The following is a 12503-nucleotide window of genomic DNA, read 5'->3' as shown; positions in this document are numbered from 1 at the left end:
ATGCACTTTATAGAAATCAAGAGAAATACATTTGTGTATCTTGTTCAGAATGCTTCTGCTTACAACAGTGGATGAGTTCGTTTCGCCATCCTCTTACAGCTCAGCTTCATAAGATGGAGGGGAAATTATGTTCTTTACCTCAAATTTTTCAAAATCCCAAGTAACTTTCAACAGAGCTCCTTTTTTTTCTTTCTCATATTTTCAGCACAGATGATTAACACATTTTAAGAACTATTTCCAAATCAAAATCTACCTCTCTAATGTGATTTGTCAGAAATGGAAAACAATTTATTATAGAACATTTTTAATTAAATCTTAATTACATGTGCAATACATCACCCAAATTTAGAAGCTCATTTAAACTAATTATGTTGAAAATGCAATTGCATGTTAAATAGGCGACCACACTTGCAGACCTGCCCAGGTGTTTCTGCTCCTTTCTATTTAAGCATTTAGTTTCCTTACTATTAAATGTCACCTGTTAGACATTTGAAAGCTTGCACGCGTGCATATTCATTTAGTAACGCCATAGTCATTTTTTCTTGTGATACAAACAGGTGTTTTTCTCTTAACCTTGATGATGGTTATTCTCATTGTAAGTTACAGTATAATCCGTTTCATTAAGTTAAATAATGAAGAAATAGACACTTCAGGGAAATTACTTGTTATTTTTGATTAACGAATAATCGCCTATCGTGTTTCTAGAAGTTAGAATGAACTACAGCTTTCCCTACACACATCCCCAGTGGATGCATTCCTACACAGTGGCTTATGAATTAGAAATTTGTATTTTGAGCTTTGTTTCCCCTTGACTTAGAGTATAAAATTAAAGATGCAGTTCCAGAAATAAATATTTGATACCCTTAGATTCAGATGAAATCATGTTTGAAATAGCACCAATGTGTTCAAAATGCTAATATTAATAGTTTGTGCATCAAAATAAAAAATGAACACAAACGGTAATGGCTTACAGCACATGTTGAAACCATCAACGCACTGGGTTTCTTCCTTTTCTGCCAGAAACAGAACCAGAGGAAGGGGTTCTTAGATAAAGTGTTCTGGGATTTGAGGGTCAGAATCTAAAGATTTTGTAACATGCTATGTATACAAAATTCTTTTTTATTATGTAAATTTGCTTAAGAGGGGAGATATATATATACATATATATATAATAGTAGGTATTATATATATGTAAGAAAATGAGTTGTTTCTTTTTGGCAGTGTAATTTTGGTGAATTTTGATAGAATCCACATTTTGAAAATCGTTGGCTCCATTGGAACACAGCTTAGTCCTTTCTGCTTCCGTTTCTGCAAACACACGCTTCATTAGCAAATTGTCCTCACTGCTAATGGGACCAAGAAGAACTGAAGCTAATGATGACTGTGGGTATTCAGAGAGTGCACTATGGATCATAAACCAAGACTAACCAAGAGCAGATAGAACCATTGGTATCAGTAAGCATTGTTTTACATTATAAGGACTTTGGGGTATTTTAATTCCCCTCATAGCTCTTTCTTCAATGTTTCCCACTATTTGGGACTTATGTGTTTGTTTTTGCTGTTGGCGTGTAGTGTGTAAGGCATTACGGTGAGTATTGTGGACCACGTGAAGAGATAGGTGATATAGTTCCTACTACAAAAAAGATACAGATATAAAGATAAACATTTAAACATATCAGTCCCATATTTTTGTAAATAAAATAACAGGAAGGCAGCTAATGAGTAAAAACATTAAAGAAAACATTGGTAATGAATGACCAAGTCCAACTTCCTAGGCAAAATGTGGCATATACCCATAGTATAATGAGTAAAATATAAAGATAATATTAAGTCAGTTTTTAGAAACTCTCTTTTTGTAGCTTCTTCTGGTGCATGAGCAGAAACATAAGTTGTTAGAAGAAAACTTCACAATGCTATTTTAAGAATTTTAGACGTGCAGTGGATAAAGATCTTCTTTTACAAGGTTAAAGCTCCAATCTGCTTTCTCACCAGCAATTTCTCTTCCATTTTCAATTTGCCCATTTAGTTGCCTTGGAGCTGTTTGAATAATTGCAAAAGTACATACATAAATGTAAGTTTTCCATATTTCACAGGAGTATTTCAGCCAGTAAATCCATGTATCTTGATAGCATTCCTTTAAGCATAGTCATTGTTCCCATTAAGAAAAGAAAAAGTTGAAATAACAGGGAGAGAGAGTCTTTTTGGGGATGGGAGATACTGGAGCTTTGCCTACTGATTGCTGTTGGCCCCCTTGATGTAACTGCTGAATTGATAGTCATTATGGCTTGTAGGCAGCATTCCCAGAATAAACAATAAATATTCATGGCTTGATTATTAATGAATAATCTATGAATAAGTGTGGTCTATTTATGCTCATTACTGTGAAGAAGGCTTATTTATAATACTTTAAAGGGAAAAAAAGTACATTTTTGAACTAGAAACCAATGATGATGAGTTGCCTTTTGAGCAAGTCTTTGGGAAAAGTTTGATATAGTTAATTTTTGTTGCCTGGAAATGTTATCCTCACAAACTGGAACTGTTTCACTGCACTTTAAAGAAGTTAGGAGTTTATTTTATTCAAAATAGCAGGGAAAGTGGAATAATGAGAACTTAAAACTTTTAATCAGTTATTAAAATCCTATTCTATCTACAGATTTGTGATTTGTAACTTCGAGTCCTGCTCATGTATATCACTATTCATTAAAATCACATCTATTATAATTGCACTTTCCTCTTACAATGCACTCCCTAAAGTCTTGGATATTCCTTCGCCACCCCGTTTGTTTGTGCTCCGAGGCTTAATTATACCATTTTGATGTTCAAAAAGCCTTAGATTCATTTTTTTCTGCTATAGTTTTTCTTCAGATAGTTGCTCAGACTAATCACCTTGAGCTCCACCTCAGTTATGTAGAGATTTCTAGCCCTAGCGCATCTACTTGTTTCCTTCAGAAAACACTGTTGGATGCTTTTTAGGTTTAAGGACTTGATGTTTTGACACAAAGCTACAGTTTTATGGGATAGAGACCTTTTTGAGTATTCATATATTTGTTTATTCAGTTGCCTGCCAATGTCTTACACTATTGTGTCTTTTAGATGGTCAACTCCTAGAGATTAAAGACAATTTACGACAGTTTCTTTTCATGTTGTTCTACCATTGCTGGGTGGTGCTGTACACAGTTAAGCAAGAAGTTTTGTTTTTAATAACTTTATTTTGGATCTGATATAGTAAGTAATGCTCCAGCTATTTGGAATTAAAAATATCTTAAATATACTGTTTTATAAAACTCAGTGAGGGCCAGCTACAAAACATGAGATTAGGATTCAGAACCATGGATATTTGTACCTAATTCTCCTCTTTACCTTGAAACTTCAGGCAGGTTGTGAGGATTGGTGCCTTTTATTTTGTGATGAATAAACTCAGATTAAGTCATTCATTCACGTAATGTTAATTATTTTAGGGTGCAAATTACCATTTAGTAAATTACTTCTTATGTACCTGTATTACTCTGGACAAATTAATTCACTTTATAAGGATAGGCAATTTTTTCCTCTCTCCAGAGACTCCTTTTCTCATAGCAGGAGACCTAGTTTGGGATTGTTTGTCTGAACTTAGGTTTTCTCTTAATACCCTCAATATCAAGAAATACTTGATGAGAATTCATAAGATGGAATGAACAGGCTTCAGGGAATAAACAAGCTATAGTTCTCTTTTCAGGTGACTAGTATTACAATTGAGATGAATAAACAGATGACTAAGATCTGTAATTATGTGTTAAAATAAAACTTTATGAGAAACATTAAGGAAGGAAATGAGTTGTGTTCAGCTAATTAATTGATTCTGCTATTTCTGCCTTCTTGTAGTGGAAATATTATGAAAAAGCCAGTGGTGTAGATCTCATAAGTTTAGGAAGAGTTGACTATGGGGATATTGACTAAATAACCTACTCAGTAAAAATATAGAATATAGAAAAAGGGGGAGAGTCATAAAGGTAGTATAAGCATGATCATTGTCATTACTGTGCTTCCAAATTCTATCATTCATTAAATCAATTTGGGAAGTTTTCTAGTCTGTTAACAGCTTGCTGATGATTGGCTTGCTATCTTTAGAAGGGAAAAGTTCATTAATGAGAGAAAAGAGAAAAGGTGTGTCAAAGCATTCCAAGTCTAATACTAAAAAGAATTACAGAACAAAGCACTTTGCCGAATAATGAAGACCTTCAATAGATAAGATGCCTAAAGATTTTAAGAGTTAATATACTCATTTAACTTTTGTAATCTGCAAATAATTTTAGAAGCATCAAATCAAAATAGGATACTCTAGATCTCTGGTGCCAAACATTCATTTCTAGATTGCTAGCTTATAAATGATGATGAACTAGCCATAACTACAATGTATATTCAAAGTAAAGTAAAAATGTTCATTTTGTTGTATTTCCTAGTTTGATCCTCTTAAAGGAAAAATGCTGAGTCCATAGAACTTAGTCTGTTCCAGAGTAGAGGAAATTTAAATTCCTCAAATGCATTTCCATAATTGGAAGAGTTATTCAGCAAATTCATCAAGTGTTTTTACACACCTGACATCATGCTAAGTACTAAGTATACCAAGGATAGACTCAATATAAACAAGTCAGTAAAGAAGGAAATTATGGTTAACAGAAAAATGAATTTTGGTTGAGAAGCAGAGGAGCTGAACTCATTCAGTTCAGTATGCAGAAGATAACGTTGTTAAGTTAGTACCCATTGCTTCCCTGTGAACTAGATCCCCAGTCTGAATATGGAGCCCCACGGTCAAGGCCACCACCCCCATGCAGCCCTCTTCCCTGAATGTGGCTGTGGTGTCCTGATGATCTCCCGGTTTTCACCCCTGCTCCCCTTCAGTTTATTTTCCACACAGAAGCCAGAGTGATCCTGTTAAAACACAAGCAAGTGGTGCTGCACCTCTGCTCAAAACCCTCTGATGTCTGAGAGCCCCGTCTCCCTCAACATAAAACCAGAGTCTTTATAGGATGCACGCTCTGGCCTGCTCCCGTCTGCCGCTCGCCTCGCGCCTGCTTGCGGTCCCCAGCTCCAGGCGTGGTTTGAGGTGTCCTGCCTCTGAGCAGTCACCCTGGCGGCCTGCTTGCTGCTTCTCCAGGGCACTGCTTTGCTCGTCTCTCACTGCCTTTGGGCCTCGACTCACCTTCTCAGTGAGGCTTCCCTGTCTCCCCTTCACGCTTTCTGTTGTCATTCTCTGCTTTTCTTTTCTCCTTGGCACTTTTCACTCTCTTACTATTAATTACTCTAAATACTATTAATTAGTATATTAATTAATATACTCTCTAATATACTATTAATTTTACTCATTTATTTGTTCATGGTCTACCTCTCCTACTGAGATGTAAGTTATCTCCCTGAGAGCAGGGACTTAGCCCACAGCCAGCTCCCCAGTGCCTAGAGTAATGCGGGGTCATAGTAGGAGCTCAGTAAATATTTGTTGAGTGAATGCCTGAAGGTGCTTGATGTAAACTGTCAATTTAGCCACTACAATAGCAGAGAACAGTAGTGAACATGTGGGAGGAAATCAAGGTGAGGGGATAGCTTGTAGAGTGCCGGAGAATTTGAAGGAAGGGGATGGCACGTGAAATGGTGTGAAATGCCCCCAGTAAATCAAGTAATACAAGGGCTGGAAAGAAAGGCCCTTTAATTTGGCATTTAAAAGGAAAGGATGAATTTAGGGAAGGCAGAACATAGACTGCAATGGATTAAGAATAAGCAGACGTTCTTGGATGTTGGGGTGTAAATAAGCTGTGTGGGCTACTGACTTATTTGCAACATTTAAAATAAATTTGTAGCAATTACATTTTTTGTTTGTGTGCTGGCCAAGATTTCACTTTTAATGTTTCTGGGGTACTCTGGCCTTTGCAGACTTTTCACATTATTGTAGAATGTTCAAAACCACAAGCAGTGTGGTGAGTGCTGCCTTCTAGTCTGCCTTCTACTGCTGAAGGAATGCTGTATGTGTGTGTGTGTGTGTGTGTCTGCGTGCGCACGCCCTTAGTCTCATCCGCCTCTGTGACCATATGAACAGAGGAATCCACCAGACTTCTCTGTCCATGGAATTTTGCAGGCAAGAGCACTGGAGTGGGTTGCCATTTCCTCCTCCAGGGGATCTTCTTAACCCAGGGACTGAAGCACGTCTCTTGTGCCTCCTGCGTTAGCAGGCAGCTCTGCTGCCTCTTGGGAAACCTGAGGCAATGACTGAGACCTGGATAAATGCCCTTTCCAAGGTCACGTGCTAGGAAGTGGTGGAACAGGGCAAAAAAAAAAAAAAAAGAAAATCCCTCCTTTGAAGTCTAGTGTTACTTCCTTTATTTTCATAAGTGATTGGTTTATTTTTGTTTTGCATGTATATTTGTAAGCTAGTTAAGTCTTGCAGAAAAAAGATGCAGTATAGATAAACCGACAGTATGAGACTGATTGTGGCACTGAGGTGGTTTGGGGCACGTGTTGAAGGCTTTGCTTTGCTCAGTTGTTCGTTTCAGGGATTTGAATACTCATGGACTCACATTTTACTTTTATTATCAGACAGTGATTCTGGACAGGACCTTTTCCCCTCCAACTGTAATGTGATGAAGATAAATACTATTCCTACTCTGATAAAATGTTTTGTGTCCCCTACATTGAATTATTTCTGTGTATTTTATGTGAAGCTGCAATTGAATATCTTGGAATAATTTCACCATCAGTCTAGGTACTAAATAATAGCAGTCAAGAAACGTATCTCACCAGTACGGTTAAACCAACCCAGAAGTTTTCTGAGTTGAGTGGAGGCTAGTCTGATCTGTTTTGAGGTCATTTAAGCTTTCATTTTGTGTGCCATGTTCAAAATAAATTATCCATTACCAGATGGGTACTGTTTAGGAAGAAATATCTTCCAAAAGTTGAGAGTTTTGTTATATTTCGTTTGTTGGCTCTACCAGCTCAGGTGTGAATTACAGGTAAGTAGAAGAAATACACCCTCTGGCTTTCTTAATTTCCCACTTAGCAGTAGCTGACTCTTTATGTGATGTGAATCCATTTTATCTTCTCAGGTTGATTTATTATAGCCTAGCCATGCCTGTTTCGGCAGGCAGTAAATGAGAATTTAAGTGAAACAAGTTTTTTTATTTTCCCTGATAAAAATCTATTCTTCCGAAGGCGTCTGCTTTAGAGTCGATATAATTCCAAAGTGCTTGCAAAAAATATGTTTTGGTTTTATGAAATTCACACGGAGCATTGTGTTCACAGGTTTCTGAAGGTCTGCGGATCTGAATTAGTGCGCCTTGAATTATCCTGCAGCCACTTCCTTAATGAAACTTGCTTGGAGATTATTTCTGAGATGTGCCCAAATCTACAGGACTTAAATCTCTCCTCCTGTGATAAACTACCACCTCAAGCTTTCAGCCACATCGCCAAGTTGTACGGCCTGAAACGACTCGTTCTCTATAGAACAAAAGTAGAGGTAAGATTTACGCTTTTAGTAGTATAATGACCAACGGAATGATCAGTTGCCTGTAATTGCTCATAATAATATGATTTATGATTTTTAAATAAATTATGACACCACCTATCCTAAAACAATTAGAGCTGATTCAGTCATTTCATAATTAGTCTGTTGTATTTTTTTGTTTGTTTCTTTGTTTTTCAATTTAAGAAAATGTTACCCTCTGTGCTCTTAAAGTTTTTGTAATGCTGTTCATGTTTCTAGGTAAAGAAGCAAGCAATAGGCTGAGGTGAGCTGAAATGCTGACAGGGAATTAATTCGTGAAAGTGGTGGGAGGAAAGTATGTAGGAGGACATTTGCTTGGAGTGAGAGGAAGCAAAGTGGAATTTATCCAGCAGCGAACTTCAGAGTTAAAATTCCTAATACATAGTTTAGGAGTCTCATTAAAGAAGAATGGAGTCACGTAATATTTATTGATCTCCTTGCTTTTTTTCCACTTAGCCCTAGGACATCTTACCAGATCATTATATATATTACCACCTGACTCTTTTCATTAACTGTGTAGTTTATGTTTTACCATGATCAACTCAGTTTTTCCCCAGATGGTCAACATTTCAGTTTTTCCAGATGTTTTTCTTTCACAAACCATTTAGCATTAGCATTATTTTGCACAGTTTTCTATGTACTGACTATTGCTGCTCTAGGATAGAGTTCTGTAAGTAGTACTGCTGGTCAGAATATGTGCCTGGACCCTTGTAATAAACATCCACTTACTGCCGTATACCTGTTTCCTCTGCTCTAATCGTGTTGGCCTTCCTTCTGTCCCTTGAACATTCCGATCCAGTCCCAGCTCATGGCTTTTTGTCCTTTTGCCTGTCTGGAATATCCTTCCAGCTTGTTTACGGCTGCCCTTTTCTCAACTCATTGTCCTACTTAAATATTTTTTTTCAGAGATGGTTTCTTAGACATTGATAAAAGGTAGCCTCCCCACTCCCTTCTGGTTGGCTCCTGTCATATCATATCACCTGGTGTATTTTCTTTCTAACAACTTTATCACTATGAAATCATCATGTTGGTTTTCTTATGATCATCTGTCTCCTTGTACTAGGATATATGTTTCATGACGGTAGGAGCCTTGTCTATCTTTTTCATTGCCATGTTCCTGATATCTAATATAGTACCTGGTAAAGATTGGCCATTCAGTAAATATTTAAAGAAATGAATAAGATAGACAAATTACTTTTCCAAAATGACATACCAGTTGCCTCTCCACTCTAGTGAACCCTTGCCTGCGTTGAATGTTGCCTTGGCCAAGTATTTTGAGAATCATTTACATGTAATGTACTTAGAGGGTGCCAAACACATAGTAAACTCTCAATAAATATTACCTGCTAAAACAGTAGTAAGAGTAATAGTAATTATTATGGCAGTTCTGTATATGTTTTGCTATGTGGTAGGGAAGGTCCCCTCTCTCTGTTCTTTTTAAACTTAAATCCTTGTGTATTATTATTCTTCCAGATATATCTTTCAGCAAAGATTTTGTTGGAAGTGCCTTTATTATATTTCATTTTGCTCTTTAATAAGGCTTCATATCTGTTCCTATATGTCTTATTTTACATTCAAGAGCATGTTATAGTTTTCTTCATTTAGATTTTATATCCTTCGGTTAAATTTATGCCTTGTCTTCTATAGTCTCAGACACTATTTTCTTTCATTTTAATTGGTTATTTTTAATATAAAGAAAAATTGAGTTTTGTATATTTATCTTGTATCTACTCCCCTTACTGAATGCTTATAATTGTTGTAATAACTTATATCTTTTGAGTTTTCTAATGATATAATTGTATAATCTGGAAATTAATATACTTTTTCTTTCTGTTCCAATGTTACACTAAGTAGAACTTCATAAATAATGTAGAATAATAGAGTCACAATAGGTATACCAATCTTATTTCTAATATAGAGGGAATTTTTTCTTTTTTAAATATTTATATGACAAGTATGTGCCAGGTACTGGTGTAGGCCCTGAGACTTCATTAGTGAACTAAATAGACAACTCCTCATGTAACTTACTAATTTTATCTATTTTTGATGTTCTTTCTGATAAATATCAGTTGAGTAAGACTATTTTTATCAAAAATGTGTATTATATTAAAAACTTTGAAAGCCTCCATTACCACACTGATCTTTTTTCTTCTTTTATTTGTTAATATAATGACTTATGCTGGACAGTCCTTACATTCCTGGGATAATTCCTACATGTTTTAGCTTAATACATAGCTAGGCTATTTTCCTAATATTTTTGAGCCAAATTGCCTGGATTTGGATTCTACTTTGGATATCAGTTACTAATTATATTACCTTGAGGAAGTTTCTTGATGTCCTGTTTCCTTCTGTATAAGTGGATATAATGATAATATACCTTTCAAATGGTTGTTGTGAGAATTAACATGATTTAATATACATGAAGAGTTTAAAACAGTACCTGTTTCATAGTAAACATTCTTTAAGAGTTAAGACTTATTTATCAATACTTTTTACATCTACTTTCTTAAATGAAATTGAGTTGTGTTTTTCCTTTTCACGCCATTTTATCATGTTTGGAGCTTGGAGTATGACATCTTGGCAAAAAGGATTGTGACATTGACATCTTTTTCTTTGGTATTTGTTGTTCAGTTGCTAAGTTGTGTCTGACTTCGCAGCCCTAGGGACTGCAACATACCAGGCTTCCCTGTCTTTCACTATCTTATGGAGTTTGCTCAAACTCACATCCTTTGAGTCGGTGATGCCATCCAGTCATCTCATCCTCTGTTGCCCCCTTCTCCTGCCCTCAGTCTTTCTCATTGCAGTGAGTCAGCTCTTCGCATCAGGTGGCCAAAGTATTGGAGCTTCATCTTCAGCATCAGTCCTTCATGAATATTCAGGGTTGATCTCCTTTAGGATTTACTGATTTGATCTTGCTGTCCAAGGGACTCTCAAGAGCCTTCTCCAATACCCCAGTTTGAAGCATCAGTTCTTCGGCACTCAGCCTTCTTTATGGTAACTCTCACATCCATACATGACTACTGATAAAACCATAGCTTTGACTTTGTCGGCAAAGTGATGTCTCTGCTTTTTAATATACTTTCTAGGTTTGTTATAGCTTTTCTTCAGGTAGTAAGCATCTTTCAGTTTCATGGCTGCAGTTACCATCTGCAGTGATTTTGGAGTCCAAGAAAATAAAACCTGCCACTGTTCCCCTTTTTCCCCATCTATTAGCAATGCAGTAATGGGACTGGAATGCCATGATTTTAGTTTTATGAATGTTGAGTTTTAAGCCGGCTTTTTCACTCTCCTCTTTCACCCTCAAGAGGCTCTTTAGTTTCCCTTTGCTTTCTGCCATTAGAGTGGTGGAATAACTTTAATAAATGAGAATTATCTGTTAGCATTTATTTATAAAGCTGTCTGGGTGCATAGCCTTCTTATTGGTAGATCAGAGTAGATATCTTTAGCTTGACATAGTTTTTAAACTAATCCATGGAAACGTGAATATAGTATTCCTGACTTGGAGCAGAATTTTAGCTCGAGTTTAACTGGTGACTTGGTGGAAAGAAGACTTTGATGCTAGTTCTAGCCCTACCAGTAACAAGCTGAGTGATCTCTTAGTGATTTCTTTCACATAGTCTCTCAAGTTCCAGGATTCTTTATTTGTAAAATGAGAAGACTTTTCTCCCTGAATGCCAGTTTGAAGATAGTGTTAGGGCATGTTTTCATTAATCTGTGGTGAAGTGACTCATGATTTATGAGGGTGTAAAATTGTCAGCTAACTTTTCTTGAGTAGATTTTGCATGCTGAAATTACGCCACACCTGTGTTTTACTGGTATATTTAATGTTTTATATTACCTTGTGTGCTGTAAAGTTTGATACCCTCTGAGCAAGATAACACCTCATTTAAAAAATCTTCTGATTAAATTTAACTTTAAGAAGAAAGGTAGCTTAGTTCATTATTAAGTAAACCTTCAGGAAGAAAAATAGGGTAAAAACTAAGAAATTATATAACTTGCTAGGCATCTTACATCTGGGATGATTTGTAAAAATGTTTCCCATGATATGCTTTTGAAATGTTATAAATTCACATCATCTAAGTGTGAAGGAATCATTAAATAGTCTACAATTTTCTTCAATTTACCTCCAGAAGCTGATGGTATATGATTATATATTTTTTTAAAAGTTTGATTTTATAGGGATTGAGAAGATTTCATAGCTCAAGACTGGAGACCTTATACATATGTATCCAAGTCTAAATAGCATCAACTCTGCTTCCCCCAGTCACTTAAACATAGATGTGAAATCATTGTATGATTTCATTAAGTAAAATTTAGTTTGTACCATATGTTACTACCTATTAAAGTTTGCTTTTATTAATCCAGCTGCTAAAAGACCATAAAATCATTTTAAAATTTATTCTAGATGATTTTTCTGACATTTAGTACATAGAAAAAATTATAAAATTGATTTTCATTGATCTGCATTGGACTTACAATAAAATAAAAAATAATCTCATTTTAGTGATACAAATGGCAAAATTCAAAATGGAGAAAAACCTACCCAGGCAGTGTTGACTATTTAGCAGCTTCCCAGCTCTGCATTCGGTGCTCTCTGCCTATACTTTATTTACATCTGTTATCTTGTCATTCTCGGGATCTGCATCAGACTCCCCTGTCGAAAGTAACTCAGAGGAATAAAAGGAAAAGACAACACAATCATCTGGTCTCTTTTAAAACAAACCCAAGTGACCACACTGGTAATCCTATCAATCTGTAAGCACCTCCCTGTTACTTAAGCAAAATGTTATGGTCTTCCCTGATAGCTCAGATGGTTAAAAATCTGCCTGCAGTTTGGGAGACTTGGATTTGATCCCTGGGTCAGGAAGATCCCCTGGAGAAGGGAATGCAGCCCACTCCAGTTTTCTTGTCTGGAGAATTCCATGGAGAGAGGAGCCTGGTGGGCTACAGTCACGGGGTCACAAAGAGTTGGACATGACTGGGCGAAAAACACTGT

At 36.2% G+C, this 12503-nt stretch overlaps 1 protein-coding gene across 2 annotated transcripts in view; it reads left to right on the top strand.

Annotated features, from left to right (window-relative positions):
- FBXL4 (F-box and leucine rich repeat protein 4) overlaps positions 1–12503 on the top strand; it is a 74344-nt gene that overhangs the window by 38333 nt on the left and 23508 nt on the right. For both annotated transcript variants that reach the window (XM_043439379.1, XM_043439378.1), the window contains exon 6: positions 7267–7480. In XM_043439379.1, coding sequence (XP_043295314.1) covers positions 7267–7480 — 214 coding nt within the window. The remainder of the gene's footprint in view (positions 1–7266; positions 7481–12503) is intronic.

Source organism: Cervus canadensis, chromosome 20 (assembly GCF_019320065.1).
Source record: "Cervus canadensis isolate Bull #8, Minnesota chromosome 20, ASM1932006v1, whole genome shotgun sequence".
Lineage (NCBI taxonomy): Eukaryota > Metazoa > Chordata > Mammalia > Artiodactyla > Cervidae > Cervus > Cervus canadensis.
This window is presented reverse-complemented; position numbering and strand designations above follow the sequence as displayed.